The 18954-nt window shown below is 39.9% G+C and overlaps 3 protein-coding genes across 3 annotated transcripts; 2 read left to right on the forward strand and 1 right to left on the reverse strand.

Moving 5' to 3' along the window:
- The first annotated feature begins 630 nt into the window (after positions 1 to 630).
- Positions 631 to 3123, forward strand: LOC104435433 (vacuolar iron transporter 1). The gene is made up of 4 exons (XM_010048187.2): positions 631 to 878; positions 1417 to 1502; positions 1769 to 1883; positions 2823 to 3123. The coding sequence occupies exons 1-4, from the start codon at positions 631 to 633 to the stop codon at positions 3121 to 3123; spliced, it is 750 nt and encodes a 249-aa protein (XP_010046489.2).
- Positions 3124 to 5709: 2586 nt separating this feature from the next.
- LOC104433051 (heat stress transcription factor A-8) lies at positions 5710 to 9800 on the reverse strand. The gene is made up of 2 exons (XM_010045676.3): positions 9432 to 9800; positions 5710 to 7273 (listed from the first exon to the last, which is right to left on the reverse strand). Exons 1-2 carry the CDS (start codon positions 9657 to 9659, stop codon positions 6320 to 6322), a joined length of 1182 nt encoding a protein of 393 aa, XP_010043978.1. The 5' UTR covers positions 9660 to 9800; the 3' UTR covers positions 5710 to 6319.
- A 5848-nt stretch (positions 9801 to 15648) lies between these two features.
- LOC104435432 (putative caffeoyl-CoA O-methyltransferase At1g67980) lies at positions 15649 to 17636 on the forward strand. The gene is made up of 5 exons (XM_018865418.2): positions 15649 to 15699; positions 16197 to 16282; positions 16696 to 16840; positions 17071 to 17205; positions 17325 to 17636. The coding sequence occupies exons 1-5, from the start codon at positions 15649 to 15651 to the stop codon at positions 17634 to 17636; spliced, it is 729 nt and encodes a 242-aa protein (XP_018720963.2).
- The last annotated feature ends 1318 nt before the right edge of the window (positions 17637 to 18954 follow it).

Genomic DNA, 18954 nt, shown 5'->3' on the forward strand with positions numbered 1-18954 from the left:
TACTACTGATTTTATTCCTCACGGCCTAATAGTCCGTAACCAAAAGTGAACATATTGGGAACCTGCCCCCAATAAAACCAACATTTAACACCCCAATAATGCATCCTTTTCCATCGTAATTGAAAATTAATTTATTATAAGGAAAAAAAATTCATCTTGATTCGGTAAACTCCGCATTCAAGACCCATCTATCTCATCAATGGCATGAGTCAAGTGAAATGCGAGCCGAAAGTCTATTTCTGTAAAGTCACGATTAAACTTGTGAAATCGGTTTTAATTGCACTTGGTAAATAAGAAATCAAATCTAGATGAATGTTAGATCAATAATTTGAATTCCTAAGTCTCACGTCAAAGGATGATATTAGATGACTGACGTCCGACTCCTGGTATGGTAGATCACACTTTATTAAAATAATTAGGTTGGATTTTTATTATTTGGCAGAAATATTATGGAGTTACCCAAGCTCAAATTCCTACCCCTCTCTATAAAAGAAAGAAACAAAAGAGAGGCATCTCCTCGTTCCTCTCTATCTTTCCCTCTCCCCCTCCCTCCCTCCCTCCCTCCCTCCCTCCCCTTCCTGTCGCTTCGTCTCTCTTCATCTCTCTCTGCCTCGAACACCATCGTATTCAATGGCGGACGCAAACGAGAACGGGAACAATCTGGAGCCGGAGAAGCGGGCGCTCCTAAACCATCACACGGAGTCCCACTTCACCGCCGGCGAGATCGTCCGCGACATCATCATCGGCGTCTCCGACGGCCTGACCGTCCCCTTCGCCCTCGCCGCCGGCCTCTCCGGCGCCAACGCCCCCTCCTCCATCGTCCTCACCGCCGGCGTCGCCGAGGTCGCAGCCGGCGCCATCTCCATGGGTCTCGGCGGGTACATCTACCACGACTCTCCTCCATAGCTGTTCGCCATGCGCGGAGGGTGGTGCTGTTTCGTAGATTATTTTCGTCATATAATCTCCAGCAAATCACAGGAGATTTTATGTACCGTGAGACATCACTTTCGAAGTGCAACATTCACGGACTGTTAAACCTGATTCTGCCTTGGAAACTAGGCGACAGCTTTGCAGTCAACCTTTTCCTGAGCGAGATGAGATTCCCTCACGATCATTCCCGGACTCATTTTCATTTCGTGTTGTTCTTGGGACACGTGAAATATGATATAATGTAGAGAGAAATCGTAGCAACTTTTCCTTATTTTCACTGAGCTTGTAGCGTGTAGTAGCTACTATAGTATATGGACCCAGTTAAATTTCTGTCGTTACAAACTCAAGGATTGTGATAGATTTGGTCGACGTCCATTTGGTAGACGCGAAAAAATGTTCGCACAGTGTTGGGAAAATGGCCGATTTTCTGAGTTTGCAGAGTCTGCGATACAAAGCTGATGGGACTGTGAAATTGGTGTGTGTCAGGTATCTTGCAGCTAAAAGTGAGGCAGACCACTACTCGAGGGAATTCAAAAGAGAGCAAGCAGAGATCATCAGTGTTCCTGATACTGGTCCTCTCTCAATTCTCATCACCCATTTCCTCTTTCATTTTTCTTCACTTTCCTTTCTAATGTATGATAAATTTTTTTGTTAAAATTTGGATACGACTTGCTCATTTAAATACTCGGTCACTGCTCAATCATAGTTTGTTTTAATCTGAACATTCCTATTAAGCAAATATTGGTCTTTTTCTATTTGAATCGATCATGGATTCATCATGTAAAGTATACAGAGATAGAGAGTGAGATCTTTCTCTATTTTGTTTTTGGTCGTGCAGAAGCGGCTGAGGTGGCAGAAATATTGGCACAATACGATTTAGAGCCACATGAATACTGGCCGGTGGTGAATGCACTGAGGAAGAAGCCTCAAGCCTGGCTCGAGTTCATGATGAAGTAAGTGATGATCTTTCTAATCACAAACGCCATTTATGCCATATTTACTGATTCCACTAAGGACCCAATGATGTTTCTGTTAGTTTGGTTAAAAGTAGGAGTTGGACAAAATCAGAAACTTTGCAGTAGACTTCATAAAATCAACTGCAGACATTCAATAGTACAACTGTCCTAATCAGCTTTGGAGGGAGGGAGGGGGAGGGAGAGGGGGAGGGAGAGGGAGAGGGAGGGAAGGACGGAGGGAGGGAGAGAGAGAGAGAGAGAGGATTCAGAAATCTTGTCATCTGACAAGTGATAGTGCCTAAATCCTCGAGAAAAAGCATGTTCTGCAAGCTGCGGTGTGTTTCTGAGCGTTCTCGGTTAAAGCGTTAAGACAGGATGGGACTCGCTTCTTTTTCGCCTGCTAGCTTTGGGAAGAACCAAAGCATGACGGTACTTTTTTCTTAATATGTACACGCACAAAACGCTTCACTACAGAACAAAACAAAAACAAAAGGGAAGAAGCGTATGCTCTTCAACTCTCCACAGAAAAGCATATGCGTTTGGGCCAGAACACGGACGAAAACCTTAAAATGGCCGCTACGGACACGTGCTTCTTGATGGCGACACCACCGCCTCTCTTATGTTCCAGCAAACAGATAGTGCGTGAAAAGATTTTGGAAACCGTAAGGTGGCACGTTATGTGAGACATATGAAGATAGCTCCTGCTTCTTGGATCTTTCTTCAACGAAGTCATGCTTTCACGTCCATCATTCCAATCTTTCCAAGAATTCATCGTTGTCCATGTGCCTAGGGCCTCGAAGACTGCAGCATCGCCACAAGTTTACACCAAGCAATGGCAGCATCTATCGACGCGCCTATTTTGATTATGTACAATTGATCAATAAAGTTGCTTTCCCTTTGTCATTATGCTAAATTGTGGAAGTGTTGTGAATGCAGGTTTGAGCTGGGATTGGAGAAGCCAGACCCAAGAAGAGCATTACAGAGCGCGCTCACGATTGCTGTATCCTACGTATTGGGTGGATTGGTGCCTCTCGGGCCTTACGCGTTGGTCCCAAGAGCCACAGACGCTCTGGTTGCATCTGTTGTCCTCACTCTCATTGCTCTGCTCATCTTCGGCTACGTCAAGGGCCGTTTCACTGGTGATAAGCCCTTCCGAAGTGCTCTGCAAACTGCCCTCGTCGGTGCCATTGCCTCCGCGGCCGCTTTCGGCCTGGCCAAGGCTGTTCAGGCAATATAAGTAGGGGTTTCTGGTGTTTGCCTATGTAAGATCCTGCTCCTTGTAATAAGACCCAAGTATCTTTCTCCCTTTTTCTGGATTTGGAGGAACTTGATTGTCAACCTCAATATGGTATCGGTGCATCATCATTGTTCGGCTAGGCGTTTTATGGCATGAGAAAAAAAAAAATTCAAAAAGTCATAACTCTATTACATTTTATTAATTTAATCATAGACTTTTTAATTATACCAATTGAATCGCCGATAATTTCTCATTTTGTTAATTGAGTCAATCTGGCAAATTTTAATAGTAAATCACTTAAGTGGAGGCTGATCTTTTTATGTGACACAGTCATCGTCGACATAAATAATTTTTTTTTTATTTACTTTAATATTTGTTCAAACTTTTTCTTATTCTTTAATATTTGCCCGAGTTTAGCGAGGGCAAACCTAGGCAAAACTAGGGATGATCAATTTCTGGTTTGATCTAGTTCCACTTAAGAACTAGGAATCGGACCAAGATGACTAGTTCCCATTTTTTTGGGACTGGGGACTAGACCGGACGATCCTAGGATAGCAAACAGAACCTGCCCAATCGGTCCAATCCAATGGAACTAGCCACTTACAAAAAAAAATTAAAAAAATTGAAAAAAATTACTAGAATTATTACAATTATAGGATTTATTACTACTTTTAAGAAATTAATATATATATATATATATATATATATATATAATATAAAAAGAGTTGGTCCGGTCTAGTCAAATTCCCCCTCGGAATCGGAACTAGACTGACGCCCCTAGGTGTGGGACCAAACTGGCTAGTCCAAATGGTCTGGGTGGTCCGATATGCTTACCCCTAAAGAAAACCTTGCCTGGGTCAGCGAGGGTAGTCCTTCACCAAATTGAGCCCACTGAGGGCGGCTCTCACTGAGCTAGGCCCAAGCAACCGTTGCCCAAGGTTGGCAAAGTGAGACCCGGTGATGGCCGGTGGAGGGGAAAAGGGAAAAAGGAAAAAATATAAGTAAAAAAAAGGAAAAACAGAAGAAAAGAAAAATAAAAATAAAAATAATATTAAAATACTAGTAAAACTTGTCTACGTCAACATTGACACTATCACATGAGACAATCGGTATCCACGTCTATGATTTCCAATCAAAATTGACAGGATAGACTCAACCAATCAAATGTGAAAAAAATCAAAACTTAATTGGCACAATTAGAGATTTAAAACTAATCTGGCAAAAATGTAATAAATTTAAGAATTTTTGGACAATTTCACCGTATACTTTTATCGACCTTTTTGTATCTAGGACCTATCCTCAGCTCGCAATTTGTATCGTGTAGAAATGAGACGAATTGGAGGGAAGCAAGAAGGAAATGGAACATGAGAAAGAAATGAGCACTGTCATGCCCATGCTTGGTATTGGCTATAAAATGGCGATGGTCGCTACTTCCAACGGGTGTCCTCTTTTAAGACCAAAAATGACCAAAGCAGAGAAAATTGAGCTTGGAGGTTGGAGTTGAGTAGCACCAACACTTTTCAAAAACCTTCATATCTTGTCAAATATCCCAACACGTGTCCGATACTTAGTCCACACATGTTGGAAAATCCAATACTTGGCTAATACTATCCGACACTTGAGTGAGAATTCCAGCATGAAGTTTGGATTTCCGACATATGATTGCAACAGGTAAGGAATCAATTTTAAAAATTTCAATAAAAAAAAAAAAAGTCATCATGTAAATATGTAATAATAATAATAATAATAATAATAATAATAATAATAATAATAATAATAATAATAATAATAATAATAATAATAATAAAGGGGAAAAACCTAATCTTTTATTTTCTTTTGACTCATTTCTCTCGAGACACAATTCACTCACAAGTTTATTTTTTCTCTTTTCTTTTGACACGCTTTAATACATGAATCCAATGTGTATTGCCTTTTTCTCTAAGTTTAATGAATTATTGAAATGGACTTAAATTTGTCGATTGAAATAACAAATGATATTAACAAATGGTGGATTAATATTTTTAGTGTACATTCATTCTAGTCTTTTTTTATTATTTATTTATTTGTGAATTAGAATAAAATTTAATTATAAAATGATAATTAATTATGTACATATGAAAATATACATTTAATATGTGTATTAAAGTATCGGAATTCTCTATTTTTTGAGAAATAATATGTCGACGTATCGTGTCGTGTCATAAGTCACGTGTCAATGTCGATGCCACTTAGGCACTTAGGCTAGGAGAGCTCTCTCATGTGGGGTAAAATGAACTAGATATTCCCTCAATTTGGTAGTTATCAGAGGAAAAGTGAGAGTTGCAGCGACAAGCCATCTGCATTCCCTAGCGCATGAGAACGCAATCTTATAATGCACTATTGGGGAATACACACGAGTTTCAATTATGACAATCCATCAAGTGGAACTGGACGCAAGTTCATGTAGAATCATGACAGGACATGCAATTTGCGGTACTTGCATTATGGCGATCATTCCCATTTGAACTCAGAAACATCATCGATTCAGCTCAGATGAAAAACGAACAAAGAAGCGGACGGCATACATCGAATTTGTACTCGTCAGGCTAACAGGCGAATGAATACATACTTTCATAGCCATTTCAAACTCCTCTGACAATGCTGAGAGGAATTGCAATGTACAAAATACTAATAAGCCACCGAAAAAGTGGCGTCCATATTATGATTCTCTGCAAGTAATTTACAAAGTCATTTGGAAAGGTAAGTCCAACATTTTGTGGTTCACCACAGGGGCTGGAAGAAAAAGATCATGTCGAGTTGCCCACCCACATGAATCCTGTCAATAACCAACAGCCAAGAGGAATGTCACCATCAATAAGGGAACTTCATCGGGAAAATTTCCTGCATCATATTCAGGGTAGAAAACACGATACTATTGACTTTTCTTTTTCTTAAGATTCAATCAGATTATGTAATCTCCACTCCGTATTGCAATCATCCTTAACTGCACTAGTTTCCCAGCATTGCGTGCATTGCTGTATCTGATTGCTTAAAAGTCGGCAGTTAGAAACTAACTTATGTCTTTGCAGGAAAGCTCCATCAAGCATTTCCAAATATGTTATAGTATGCAGAAGAAACCAGAGTAGCCCCCTATAAAACTTAAGCTGCAGCTACCCTTCCAAAAGCCAAATGCTCTTATGTTGCCTGAAGCTTGAGATCAAGCCTTGGAAGCCAAGTATTCCAGTTGCTCCGCTAGAAAATCAACATTTGGAGCATCCTCCCAATCATCTCCATCAACATCTGACTCAGTCTCAGCTTCCTGAGGGTTCCCCATCATTCTCATTAAAGCTTCAAAATCAGTAGAGACTGAGCTCGCTCCAGAAAATGCTGGTTCTGTCTCCATGCCCAAATAATTGGGTCCTTCATTGTCTTGCCTTTTCTCACTGGCGCTCTCAATAAAAGGACAAGCTAAAAGCAGTTTTTCCCATGCATTGTCATCAGGAGAGTCTGGAAATATCAGTGGAGTATCCAAAGAGAATTTTTCATTCATGAGCATCGACATAAGATCGTTGTTCATTAAAACATCCCTTGTCCCATCAAAAGAAGGACCAGATTTTGGCGTTTCCCCCAAGCCTGATAACGGGGATAATTCAGGGTTTGTTTTTCCATCAGTTGGAGGCTGGTACTTCACTATTGTTCCCTCAGAAATCCATGATCCACTTTCTGCTCCTTGTGGTTCCAGCATGTTACCCATTTCAGTCACGCGACAGTGATTGTCTTTCAGCTTGACCAGCTGAACCAAGAACCCTGGGTTTTGCATTGCCATTACTAAGAATGACAACATCTGCTGCTGATTATTTTCCATTCCCTGAACACGGTCTCTCAGGAGGACCAATTTATTATCTGAAGTTTCCTGGAGCTGTCTAACTTTACCTAACTCCAGCGAAAGGACTGTCTTATCAATCTTCAAATTTTCAACTTCTTTCCAAAGCCCATCTATTTTAATTTTATCGACTTCTTCAACGGAATTATCCTGCTTCTGCAATGATTTTTTCTGATCCACAACCTGAACATTCTTCCTCCTGCGTATATTCTTCAACATATGCTTTTGATCTTTGATGAATCCATCATTTGCGAATTCCCAACGATCTGAATCAACTTTTCTGAAACCCTGGTAGAGATTTTGGACAAAGCCATTAATATAGACTAAAAAAAGTTGAAGACAAGACCCAGAATCATTCGCATGCAGTTGCTTATATGTATGAAGGCAGTTAATAAGAGCTCTCCTCATATGTATCACTCGTATTAGCCTTGTTTATAATACGACCACAAGTATAATTGTAACTAATCACAACAGTTGCTCATCAAACATAGAGGACATCAACATCATGAGAACATAATCAGCATCCAGAAGTATATTTCTCGACTATTTAGATATTGAAGTGGCAAATATTCTGCTGTTGTCACTGATTTTCATGTTTCTCTATAAGACAGACTCTAGTTACCAAATGTTTGGTAAAATTCATGCAACGTCACTTTGTTAAATATCAATACAACTACTATAATGACCACACGAGGACAGAAACGTGTCAGCTATCAGAGGCTTAATACTCAGGAGTGAAGTAGGGGCAATCTCTTCGGCCCGAACAAATTCACAAAAAAAAAAAAAAGCAGGGGTAATCTCAGCATAAAGCAATGAGCAAAGAACACGTTAGAGGTGGAGGTAGTGCTCTTCAAGAACACAAGTAACCACAAAAGTAATAACCAGTACGACATAATACTCCAAGAATAGCTTCGAGCGAAATGGTAGAAAACATATAGTGTCAAAAACAGAAAAGACAATCCAAATTAAACAAGAAAAGAAGCTTCTTGATGAACATGATCAGTTTGTTGAATTCATACATAATAGAAAAGGAAAACAACTAAGTACCAATCTTTCTCAGAAGTTGGGATTTGGATGGCATTCATCTTCAAGCTCAAAATCACTATAAAGTGGCTGAATCTTCAGCTAATTCTATGGCATTCACTACTTATCAGAACCAGCTAAGGTCAGATTGGATATCTTTTTTCAAGGAATTTTGCATTGAAGAAAAGCAACTAGTCGTAAGATCAATTCCTCTCTTATGCAGAAACTAATTTCTTTGTACTAAAGTAGCAAGACAACCCATAGCAGAGCAAGACTGGGGCTACCATCCACATAGCTATGGAAAAGTCTAAACAAAGTTCTCTAAACAAAGTTCCAAGTCATAAAACTTAAAGACCATAGTTAGATACATGTACTGATGCCTGCCGTACTTCTATGATTTCATCGCTTATTTCCATAGGAAAAGAGTTAAAAAGTTGTTAGAGCACCAAAATAGCAACAATATAGCAGAAAAACAGAGGCAACGACGTTAAAGTACCACTAGAGTATTCAAGTCGATGAAGCCAGAGCGACCCACATGCATATAGGCAACAAAGAGAAATGTGTTTTTCACATACTCAGCTTTTGTGTGATTGAAATCAGAGAAGATGATTAGGAAAAGAGTAATACAACAGTTGAGGGGCAGATCCAGTTGACTCCTGACTCCATGGGTAAATCCAATTCGTCTATAAACTACTTTCTTTACGAAAGGAAAGCGAAAATAGTCATGTCTCACTCATAGGGCCTTTATAGTCCAGTTGACACAGATATTTAAGGTATGATCGAAGATGGGTTTTCATCCACCATCAGCATCAATATCTGGAAGAAGCTAGTGTCCGTCTGCTCCTAATAAGATATGCCGCACACAAGTCCAAGTCTGTTTTTCTTTTTGGATTAATCCCATACATCAGCTCAACCAAAAATTATCAGCAAACTTTAACTGAAGAAAAATCTTCCAAGTTACACAACTGAATTATCGGCGAAAACTATCGCTATTCTCGTTATTAGCTCTACTGAGTACTGCATCACAAATACTCAATTGAGCCACCGTTGATTTGCCGCTCTGCACATAAGCAAAGCAACCACTGATCTAATTTCCCATTGCAGCGACAAAACCCCTTATAAAGATGCACTTTTTAGGCATCACACCGTGCAATGTCAACTTCAACGCACCAACCACGAACCCACACCCAAGATATCAAATTCCCCAGCAGCGAACGCCGTCTATCGAGCCACTCCAGCCAAAACAACCCGTCCCCGACATCGAAACCAGGATCAAACGCAACCAGAGAACACGAAACGACTCTCCGAGCAGTCAAAAGCTCCAATTCCGCAACGAACGACAAGCACCGAAAAGAGGAAGCTACGGAATCGAAGAACAGAGAAGACAAAAAAGAGAGGAGGGTTAGGTCAGGCAATGACGCACGTAGATGTTGAGCTGGCGCATGAAGCTGGAGAAGTTGGAGTGCTTGAAGTAGTGGGGGAGCAACTGGAGGGTGAATTGAGTGATGTCCCAGATGACGAAGGTGTCGCCGGCGCTCCCCCACGCGATGATGGGGTCGGTCGCCTCGTCCTCCACCATCTCGTAGCACTTGCTGAGGAACGGCGCCAGCGGGGGGCCCCGATCGCCGCCGCCGCCGCTCGGCTTCACCATTGTCGTCGCGTCGCCGGGAGGATCGGAACGGCCGGGGGAGGAGGCGGTCGGCAGGAGGATCGTCGGCGGGGGTGACTGAGAGGGAATACTTATCGTACTCTCTCTCTACTTTCTCTCTCTGCGTTTCGCTCGGTCGCTCGGGGAGATTAAGGTGGAGATATTTTGAGGACAAATCGAACGACAAGAAACTCTGACACGTGTGAACTCTTTAACGATCTCCCATTTCGGAGAACGGGAGGATGAATGTACGATAGAGATAGAGAGAGAGAGAGAGAGAGTAAATGCGAGGAAATGACGGAACTGGTTTTTCGATTTAATTTTTTTATAATCTAACTCCCAATTTTTTTGGTTTTTTTATTATTCATCCGAAAAGATTCTTTCGAATTATTTATGGGGTGCTTCCTATTTTAACCCTCTTTTCTTTTTCCATTTCTTTAATCACTTTGTTTCTCCGTCTCTTTCTTTCTTATTAAGTTGATTTAGAGTTAACGTATAAGTCAACGTATAAATGTATGCTTCTTCGTAAGTCTGGTCAGTTTGTACTGGACACATCCCAATTATGTGAACCCTTTTTTCCTTTATTGTTCTCACTCGAGATTTTAATTTTTTCTTTAAATTCGTGTACGAGAGTGAGATAAATATTGCGTGTGACCATGATACTTACTGTGAGTATAGGCTAGATAAGATTATGCCAAATTTAATTTAAATGAGAATTAATTCTTCTTTGATTAGATAATTAAGTTAGTGATTCGATTGGAATTATGTTCTTTTTGCCTTGTCATTTTAATCTATCACTTTTTTTATGTAAACTTTTTTATACTTTGCAAGTATAGTCGAGTGAACAGAGATGGTGTCCGATTTTATTTATAATATAATTTTCTACTTTGTGAACTCTAAGAAATGATTTGCTTCATTATATTTCTCAAGTTAAATTATAAAGTATATGTTGCTTTCATTATGACGTATATGTGGTAACTTTAAAAGAAAATACAAATGAAATATGCTAACAAAAAATGATAGTGCGCAGGAAAGCGCGACTTTCCGGTGAAAAGATACTTAACCCTTCTAGGAAGGATAGAGCGCACTTTCATCTTGACTTAGCAATTACTAAATCTCTTCTTCTTTTTTTTTTAAATATCTATATATTCAAACCATATACTAAAAGAGATTTCATGTCACGCGGGTCACTTCCTCTCTCCTATTATCTTCTTCTTCTTCTTTTCTGGTTAACTTTCATTCTACTAAATTTATGTCTACTTTCACTTTTATTGTTTATTTCTTCGCCTCCTTTTTGTCCTTTTTTTTTTTAAATTTATTTATCTAATTTCTCCTACTTTAATTTTCCAGCTTGGTTACATAATTCTTCTTCTTCTTCTTTTAATCATATACTGCCATAATCATAATCACATTACTTAGAGTGCAATTACAATTTTGACAACCATAATTTATAACTATCAAAAATTCTATTTGGTTTTTGTTGAAACGGATTCATACCATCAGTACCTCACTTAGAAATTTTAGTGACAATGATCGCAACAACATGGACATGGAAGGAAAACTTAGCTACTATTGATAATGTCGAGCATGATGTGGGTGCAATCTAGCCAATTTGGATGCCAGCATTAGGAGAATTTTATCCAAGTCACGATGGGACATTGTTTGATGGCCACTCACTAAGTTGGATCAAATGGAGGGACTCGATTAGAATATTTGTGAAAGTAAAAGAACTTAGTTATGCGAATCAGAAGCATAGGATGGGGGTATTAGCTCGTTCGGGCCAATGAGACCCACTAATCAAAGGATTTGGACAAACAATTTTATTCTTGGGTCTCGGCCGACTCATCTACGCCGATTGAGCTCGCCCATGCTTGGTCATTACATGAACAAATTCAATGTTTTTCTGATACCAATTTCTCTCCACAGTGTAGCAACCACGGCGCTCTAGAAAGGACCATGACTACATTCACCCGAGCGGAGCCAAGCACACAGGTCTTCACCGATTACCAATAATTATGTGAAAAAGAAAAAATTATCAAAAACATTATAGATAATTATGCCGATTCACTCGTAAACTTATTTTTTAGGTCAACAAGAGAGGAGCTCATGGTCTTCACCGATTACCAATGAGAGGGAAAAGCTCTTGCCAAGAAGAGAGCTCTGTGTACTACTCAACCTACGTTTTTGTTGACTTGACCGGCCTGTAATGTGTAGAACATCAAGCCGCGTTGACCCCAGGTCTTCGCTGATGTTACATGAAGGTATCCGATCCAGCGGCCCGAAAAAATATGCAACGGTGCATAGACATAGACCACCCCTTTTCAGTCGATAAAGCGGATGGAGGGCCCTTCTCCCACGTTCAACCGGACCAAAGGGGAAAGAGAGAGAATGCAAGCAGAATCAGTCACGGGCAACACGTCCTCTGCATTCGTCTCTTTCCCTCCCTCGATTGAAGTGAAGATTCTACACCACTTCCTTAAAGCAATTTGCAACTTGGAACAGTTTATGCAACTCCAATCGCTATGCTTGTTCGAAGAACCTTCCCGTGGTTTTCGTTCCCCTTCTTTAGTAGAAAAAGTCAATGCGCATGGTCCATTACGTGCAATATTTTCCACGCAGGTTCTGCTTTAAAAAGCCAACCACACAGTAATCATCTAACGTGGAAGTTCCAAAGGGGAACTAGTTAAAAAAAAAAAAAAAATTCTGGGATTCATCATGGCCAGATATAGCCTCTGTTCAAGTCCATCTGAGTTCTCATTCTAACACAAGCCCCCACCATATGGCTCCTGCTGCAGGCGGTGAATTGATAGGGAACAGACCTAACATTGCGCTCATATGTAAGGGAGAGATTGTTAGAATGTATGTGCAAGTGAGTTGTGTTAGAGAAATCCCATTTTGGAGAATTGATGTGGTATAAAATTGTTAATATATTGTAGTTGGCTCATAATTCATTGGCTTAAACTTTTATGTAGATGTGATATTAACATGCTTAGACTTAAGCTCTTTCTTGGCGATCTCCCCCAAAGAATGTATCAAGCTTTTGCTATCACTCCCAACAATTAATATTAGAGCCGATGGTTACAGTTTCCAAGCATATGGGCGTTGTGCCCATGGGAATTCAACTTACAAGTTGATGCAAAAGGATACCTGAATTAAGGGGGAATAGACCTAACACTAAGCTCACACGTGAGAGGAAAATTATTAGAATGCATGTGTGAGTAAATTATGTTAGAAAAATCTCATATTGGAAAATTAATTTGGGAGTAGACCTAACACTAAGCTCACATGAAAGGGAGAGATTGTTAGGATGTACGTGTAAATGACTTGTATTAGAGAAATCTCACATCGGAGAATTACTATGTTGTAGAGTAGTTAATATATCTTAATTAATTCATAACTCATTAGCTTAAGCTTTTAAATGAAGATAGGTCTAACTAAATATATTAATAGGTTTGAGCTTAAACTTCCTCTTAGCAATCACTTTGGAAGAAGGTATGGGGCTTCTCTTCATGCTCCCAACTCCAAAAGCAAAGGAAGATGGGCATATAATTTTTCGTTTGCTTCTAAGTTGGCCAAGGAAGAAAAGAAAAAGGAAAGTTTGGGTCAATAAATAAAAAGGAAATTAAAGATTAAATCTTCACTTTCCCGATCCATATTCTGTCACAGTTAAGAAAGGAAATGTCCAACTTGGACTTTGGGTTTGACTAAATCACAAGGATTCCTTTTCCAATTAGAAGTGGGACTGATCGTCCCTTGGTGAAGCGCCTTCTCAAAGCGAGTGCTTGGCCGTGGGTTTCTCCATTAGTTGCATTCGTACAATTACACCTAGAAGATTTAGTGTTCAAGCTAATTAATTCTTGCAAGTTCAAGATTTGTTAATTCCTTCGTGAAATTGGGAGATTATTTTGTGGAGAATTGTGTAGCTAAATACTGTGTGCATTAGTAGCTGTAAATTGAGATTTGAGAAACACCGTGAGTGTTTGATTCAAGTGTTAATCTCCATATATCTCTTAATTTATAGTGAAATCCGTTGCTACTCTCCCCAAGGACAAAGGTCACTATGACCGAATCACATAAATTTATTGTCCAATTTATTTTCTCATTCTGTCTATTTTATTGTTTAATTGCTTTCTTTCCATAACTAGCCCAATTTCCAACAAGTCTAGACCCAAAAAAAAAGTCACATGGGAGAGTCACGGGTTGTTGCACTTTCGATCTAGGCCCGATGTGTGAAAGGGAGATTGTTGAAATTGTCCTATATCAATTGTGGAAGGGATCGATGGTCGGTTTATAAGTGTGAGAAATATCTCATCCTTTGAATTAGCTTTTGGGATGAAAGAAGCCCAAGACCACCCAACAAAATAATTGAGATAAATTGTCAACCTAGAAATCATCCCATTGTTTTCTTGGCTCAGTTAAATTGTCAACCTAGAAATCATCCCATTGTTTTCTTGGCTCAGTTCAAGATGTGTCGAAATGGTTAGCTAACCCAAAAGTATCACACTCCCTGCTTCCTGACCTTAGTTCTCACCCAACAATGAGATTCTCCAAGCATTCCTTATTATATAAACTCCTTCTATAATCTCTAGGATGGAGATGGAATGATGTGTACGCAGCGTTAGTTGTGATTTAAATAGAGGTAGGTCTGCTATTCCTAAAAAATAACAATTCGATCACTAGATTCAAATGCACTCCAATAGGACAACGTATTGCAAAAGCAGACCAAGAACTTCATTAAGAAGACCCACAATAGTCACAATTATGGACAACAATAGAAAAAATCAAAATGATACAAGCACTGTGGCATCGAATTCTTACCAAATTTAAATGTGAGAATTTGTGAGACCATTACTAATAATTTTAAAAGCTTAAGCTGTTAAAAGAATGCGTGATTTTATATTTAATTATTACAACATTGAATTTTAGACTATGACCTAGCCTTTTGCCAAAGGTGCTTCCTAAGAACGTGGACGTGGGTGGAAAAGTTTAGCCAATATCGATAACATCGAAGTATGATGTGGGTAAAATCTGGCCAATTTGGATGCCATATCAGAAGAATTTTATCCAAGTCACATTGCGACGTCATCCAGCCACTCAACTAACTGGACCAAATGAAGGGATTGATTAAATTATGTATGAGAGTAGAACTTATTTAGACAAATTAAAAGCATAGGAGCACTTAGCTCGCTCAGGCCAACAAGGCCCACCAATCATAGGATTAGGGCAAGCAATTTTCCTCTCGGGTCTCGACCGACTCAACTACGCCAGTTGAGCTCGCCCATCGCCGGTCAATCACATGAACAAATTCAATTTTTTTTTTTCTAAAATCACGTGTGGACTTTGAGTAAGGTTTTTCGACGCCCAGTATCTAACCCAACTCGCCCGTTGTTAAGGCCTAGTTCAGGTTAATTTCATTTTTGGGCACGTGACCAACCTCGTAGCCCAATTTCAGAACCGGTTCGATATGGTACTAGTGAGAAAAATCTGGGCTTATAGTTTTGACAAGGACCGATCAAATGCATTCCAGGCCCATCCTTCACATCACATTAAATCGATTTAAGTACTTAAGCATCGGCGTATAGCAAAAGAGTTGACTATTGCTTTTGTTAACTCTTTCTAGCTGTAACAACATATGGAAAATTTTCAATGAAAGCGATCAGGACACAGCATGCATTCGCGCGGTTGTGTTTGCGTTACAGTATGCCTTTTAAAATTAATATAAATGCAGAAACTTTCAGTTTCTTACGGTAACATGGACAGCCGTAACTTATTCCATGGAAGACAATCCCCAATTAATGATGAACTCAAAGAAGTAACTGATCTGATGAGCATTAAATCCGCTCGAAGGTGGGGGAAGAAGGAGCCGTATCAGCTTGAATTCTCTCTGCATTCAGCATTTCATTGCTTCGAGGCAAATCTTGTTTTTCCATGGTATAGAATTCTTAGGCTTGTTCGAGTCTTTTACGTCACTGATCGTCCTGTTCCGCCAACGATGGCTGAAAGTGTCACCAAGACTCTTCTCCATAGCCAAGCTCTCCAGCAGGTGTCGATTTCACCATTCCTTTTGCCTCTTTGATCGTGTTTACTTACGAATATACGTGCATATCATTGGCAATTTTCTGGGATGTCAGAACAAATACGACTCGAAACCCTGGACAGTTCTCTTCATTTCCTAATAATCTTTGGTAATAGATCGATCATGTAAAGAGCTTGTACGTTACCTCTACTCTTGTAGAAATGAATTGAGAATCTTATTCCAAATCTCGATCTTTTGAGGTTTGAGTGAGTGGACAATGACTTGTTGTAAAGTTTTCGGTTTCGATTTTCCCGTTTCTCTTAACTTGCTCATGAGTTTGTATACTATTTACCAGATGTCTGCCCTAGTAACCCTTGAATATTTAGAAAAAATTAGAAAAAAATATCAATTTTTTTTTTTTTTGCACTTATAGTTGATGGATCGCGTGTTTAATATTTCCCACGATATATGATGATATAGCACATTTCGAGTAAAATATTAAACTTTATACGTGTATGCGACAGTACATCTTGGACACGAGCGTGTTCCCGAGGGAGCATGAACTGCTCAAACAACTCAGAACAGCTACGTTTGAGAAGTATGGCCACCTGTAAGTATCTCTATTCCCCGAGCAAATCATTATAAAAGTGTAATTTATGTATTAAAGTGAATTTGGATTATCGAAAATGACGGATTTCAGGCAAATCTCAAACGGCTCTCATCATATTTGACAATCCAACTTTATTTTAGTACATATATATTTCCTCTTCATTGGATAAACTTCTCAGTTAATATCACCATGAATTGATGAGGAATCATCCAGGATGATCTCTTTCTACTCTTGTGCTAGGTCATAGCAACTTTCGCTAACACTTTGGACGAGATTTAGTGTGCGAAATTGGTGAAGATTGTCCCATTAGGTCATAGAATATGTGCATGAAATGCATCCGTATTAGTCCACTAGATGAGTGAGACATGCAAAATACTCTTAAAAATAACAAGATGTTTTCGAGATTTATGTAGATGTGAACTAAACGTCCCCGGCGACGAGGGAATGTTCTTATCGATGCTTCTAAAAATAATCAATGCGAAGAGGACACTGGAGATCGGTGTTTTCACGGGGTACTCTCTTCTGATTACTGCGCTTGCACTACCTGATGATGGCAAGGTATGTGCTACGACGCCGCTACTTTAGGTGCATTGATTCCAACTCACATCAAAACTTTCTTCGTTTCTCGATTTCAAAATTGAGTTTCTATGATCATGCTTGAATGAAATGCTATAATCATATTGTATAAGATACGATAAATTAATAAAACTTATCATAACTCTCTTGTTTGAGTTGGGACAATTTAGCTTCTTAATTTATAAAAAAGATTATTGCCTCTCCTTCCGAAGATAACAGCCATAGACTTGGACAAAGAAGCGTATGAAGTTGGATTGCCATTCATTGAAAAAGCTGGAGTGGCTCACAAGATCAGCTTCATCCAGTCAGACGCCCTCTCAGCACTGGACCTGATGCTTAGTCAAAAGGTATTTACATAAAATCAACACTCGATTCACTGATTTCATTATTTTCCCGGGCCGGAAAACCACCAACGCGGAAAAGTCGTCGAACCGATTCTCAGGGTGACGGCCAAGGCCGAGCAGAGGAGTTCGACTTTGTGTTTGTGGACGCCGACAAGTCGGAGTACCGCGGCTACCACGACCGTGTGATGAGGCTCCTGAGAATCGGGGGCGTCGTCGCATATGACAACACGTTGTGGTACGGCTCCGTGGCCAAGGGCCGGGAGGAGCTGCCGGAGTTCCTCAGGAGCCGAGTGATGGAGGGCGTCGCCAGCTACTTCTACGACGGCCACACCGCAATCGTGGAGTTCAACGAGTTCTTAGCTTCCGACCCGCGAGTCGACATCTCTCAAGTCCCCATCGGAGATGGAGTCACCTTGTGTAGACGCCTGCGGTAGTGGAATTCAATGCAAATTGAAGCTTCGGTTAACCGTTCTAGATCCGGGACTTGTCCGCGCTACCATCGATGCCATGGACACATTGGATTTTTGTGAAATTGACTCAGGCAAGATATCTTTTAATAAGGAGTTCATCGAACTCGTGAAAGGACATTGAATTTTAAAATGGCAGTCTGATTTTATCTTTTAGATAGCCCGTGCGATGGATGAAACCATGGCATCAGCATACATGGATGAGCTCCGTCAAATATAACAGCTTTCCTGGTCAGCATCTATTCGCAATGGAGCTCGACTTGTCATTAACTTATATTGTTTGATTACTAGGGCCACAGCTCTGATAGATGGGCGATGGGTATGCATGTCACTCTAGTTAGAAAGTTAATTAAATAAAAGGCACATCACGAATAAAGAAACCCACGCCCACAATAATGAATGGCTTTTGGAGGAGACCTTGAAAGCGCGTGGAGCAGTAGACTTGTCAAATGAATGATTCAGGTTGACTTGAATAGGGTGAAAAATGATACAAATCAAATTAAAATATTTAAATTTAGCTACCCATATTCGGACAAATACATATCAAACTCATTCTTGATCTGACTCATATTGTTAAAATATGTATATACTCAAGCCAATCTGGGAAATTTATAAACATAGTGAGTGAACGTGAGATCGAGAGAAAGTCATAAAGATAAGTTGAGTTTAAGTAAATTGTACATTCATTTTAACATGCATATCTATAGAGTTTGGTTCAAACCCATTTACAATCTATCTAACCCATATAACAATCCATCAAATATGAACTAAGAAATGGGTTTATCACCCATTTCGATAAATTTTATGAAGTCGTGATGACTCAAATCTAAAACTTAAATAAAGGGAGACGACGCGCTTATCATGTGAGCCCTCGGGTATCTTCTTTTTATCCAAAGGCTTTTAGTACCGAGTCCAAAGGAGCAATTTGCACTGGGATTTCCATTACCACGCACCTTTTACAACGGGCCTACGGGGGTCATTTCATGGCCGATCAATTTGTCGGTTCCTCCTCTTGTTCTCACCTCCATTCCTCCCTCCAATGGATGTGGCAATTCTTATCTAAATTCGACAGCGATCCACTGAATCGAAAGGCCATCATCATGACATCGGACAATAAGATTTGAGATCTCTCATCAACTCGGCACGCCGCTACCCGAAAACGCTAAGGAAAACCCCCCATCATCATCATCATCACTTTATCTGGACAGCGTTTTCCCACGCCAAATTTTAATAATGAGCTTTGGAGATTTCTCCCGCATTAGCCTTGACAGAGCCAAATGGAATC

This window comes from Eucalyptus grandis, chromosome 2, assembly GCF_016545825.1.
Source record: "Eucalyptus grandis isolate ANBG69807.140 chromosome 2, ASM1654582v1, whole genome shotgun sequence".
NCBI classification, from domain to species: Eukaryota; Viridiplantae; Streptophyta; class Magnoliopsida; order Myrtales; family Myrtaceae; genus Eucalyptus; species Eucalyptus grandis.

Excerpts from the sequence above, each read along its gene's own strand:
- LOC104435433 (XM_010048187.2), top strand. The coding sequence starts at position 631 with ATGGCGGACGCAAACGAGAACGGGAACAATCTGGAGCCGGAGAAGCGG. Across the intron at positions 879-1,416 it reads ATCTCCATGGGTCTCGGCGG|GTATCTTGCAGCTAAAAGTG; the intron begins GTACATCTACCA and ends GGTGTGTGTCAG. Across the intron at positions 1,884-2,822 it reads TGGCTCGAGTTCATGATGAA|GTTTGAGCTGGGATTGGAGA; the intron begins GTAAGTGATGAT and ends TTGTGAATGCAG.
- LOC104433051 (XM_010045676.3), bottom strand. The coding sequence starts at position 9,659 with ATGGTGAAGCCGAGCGGCGGCGGCGGCGATCGGGGCCCCCCGCTGGCG. Across the intron at positions 7,274-9,431 it reads TGCGCCAGCTCAACATCTAC|GGTTTCAGAAAAGTTGATTC; the intron begins GTGCGTCATTGC and ends AATCTCTACCAG.
- LOC104435432 (XM_018865418.2), top strand. The coding sequence starts at position 15,649 with ATGGCTGAAAGTGTCACCAAGACTCTTCTCCATAGCCAAGCTCTCCAG. Across the intron at positions 15,700-16,196 it reads ATAGCCAAGCTCTCCAGCAG|TACATCTTGGACACGAGCGT; the intron begins GTGTCGATTTCA and ends TGTATGCGACAG. Across the intron at positions 16,283-16,695 it reads TTTGAGAAGTATGGCCACCT|ATGTGAACTAAACGTCCCCG; the intron begins GTAAGTATCTCT and ends AGATTTATGTAG.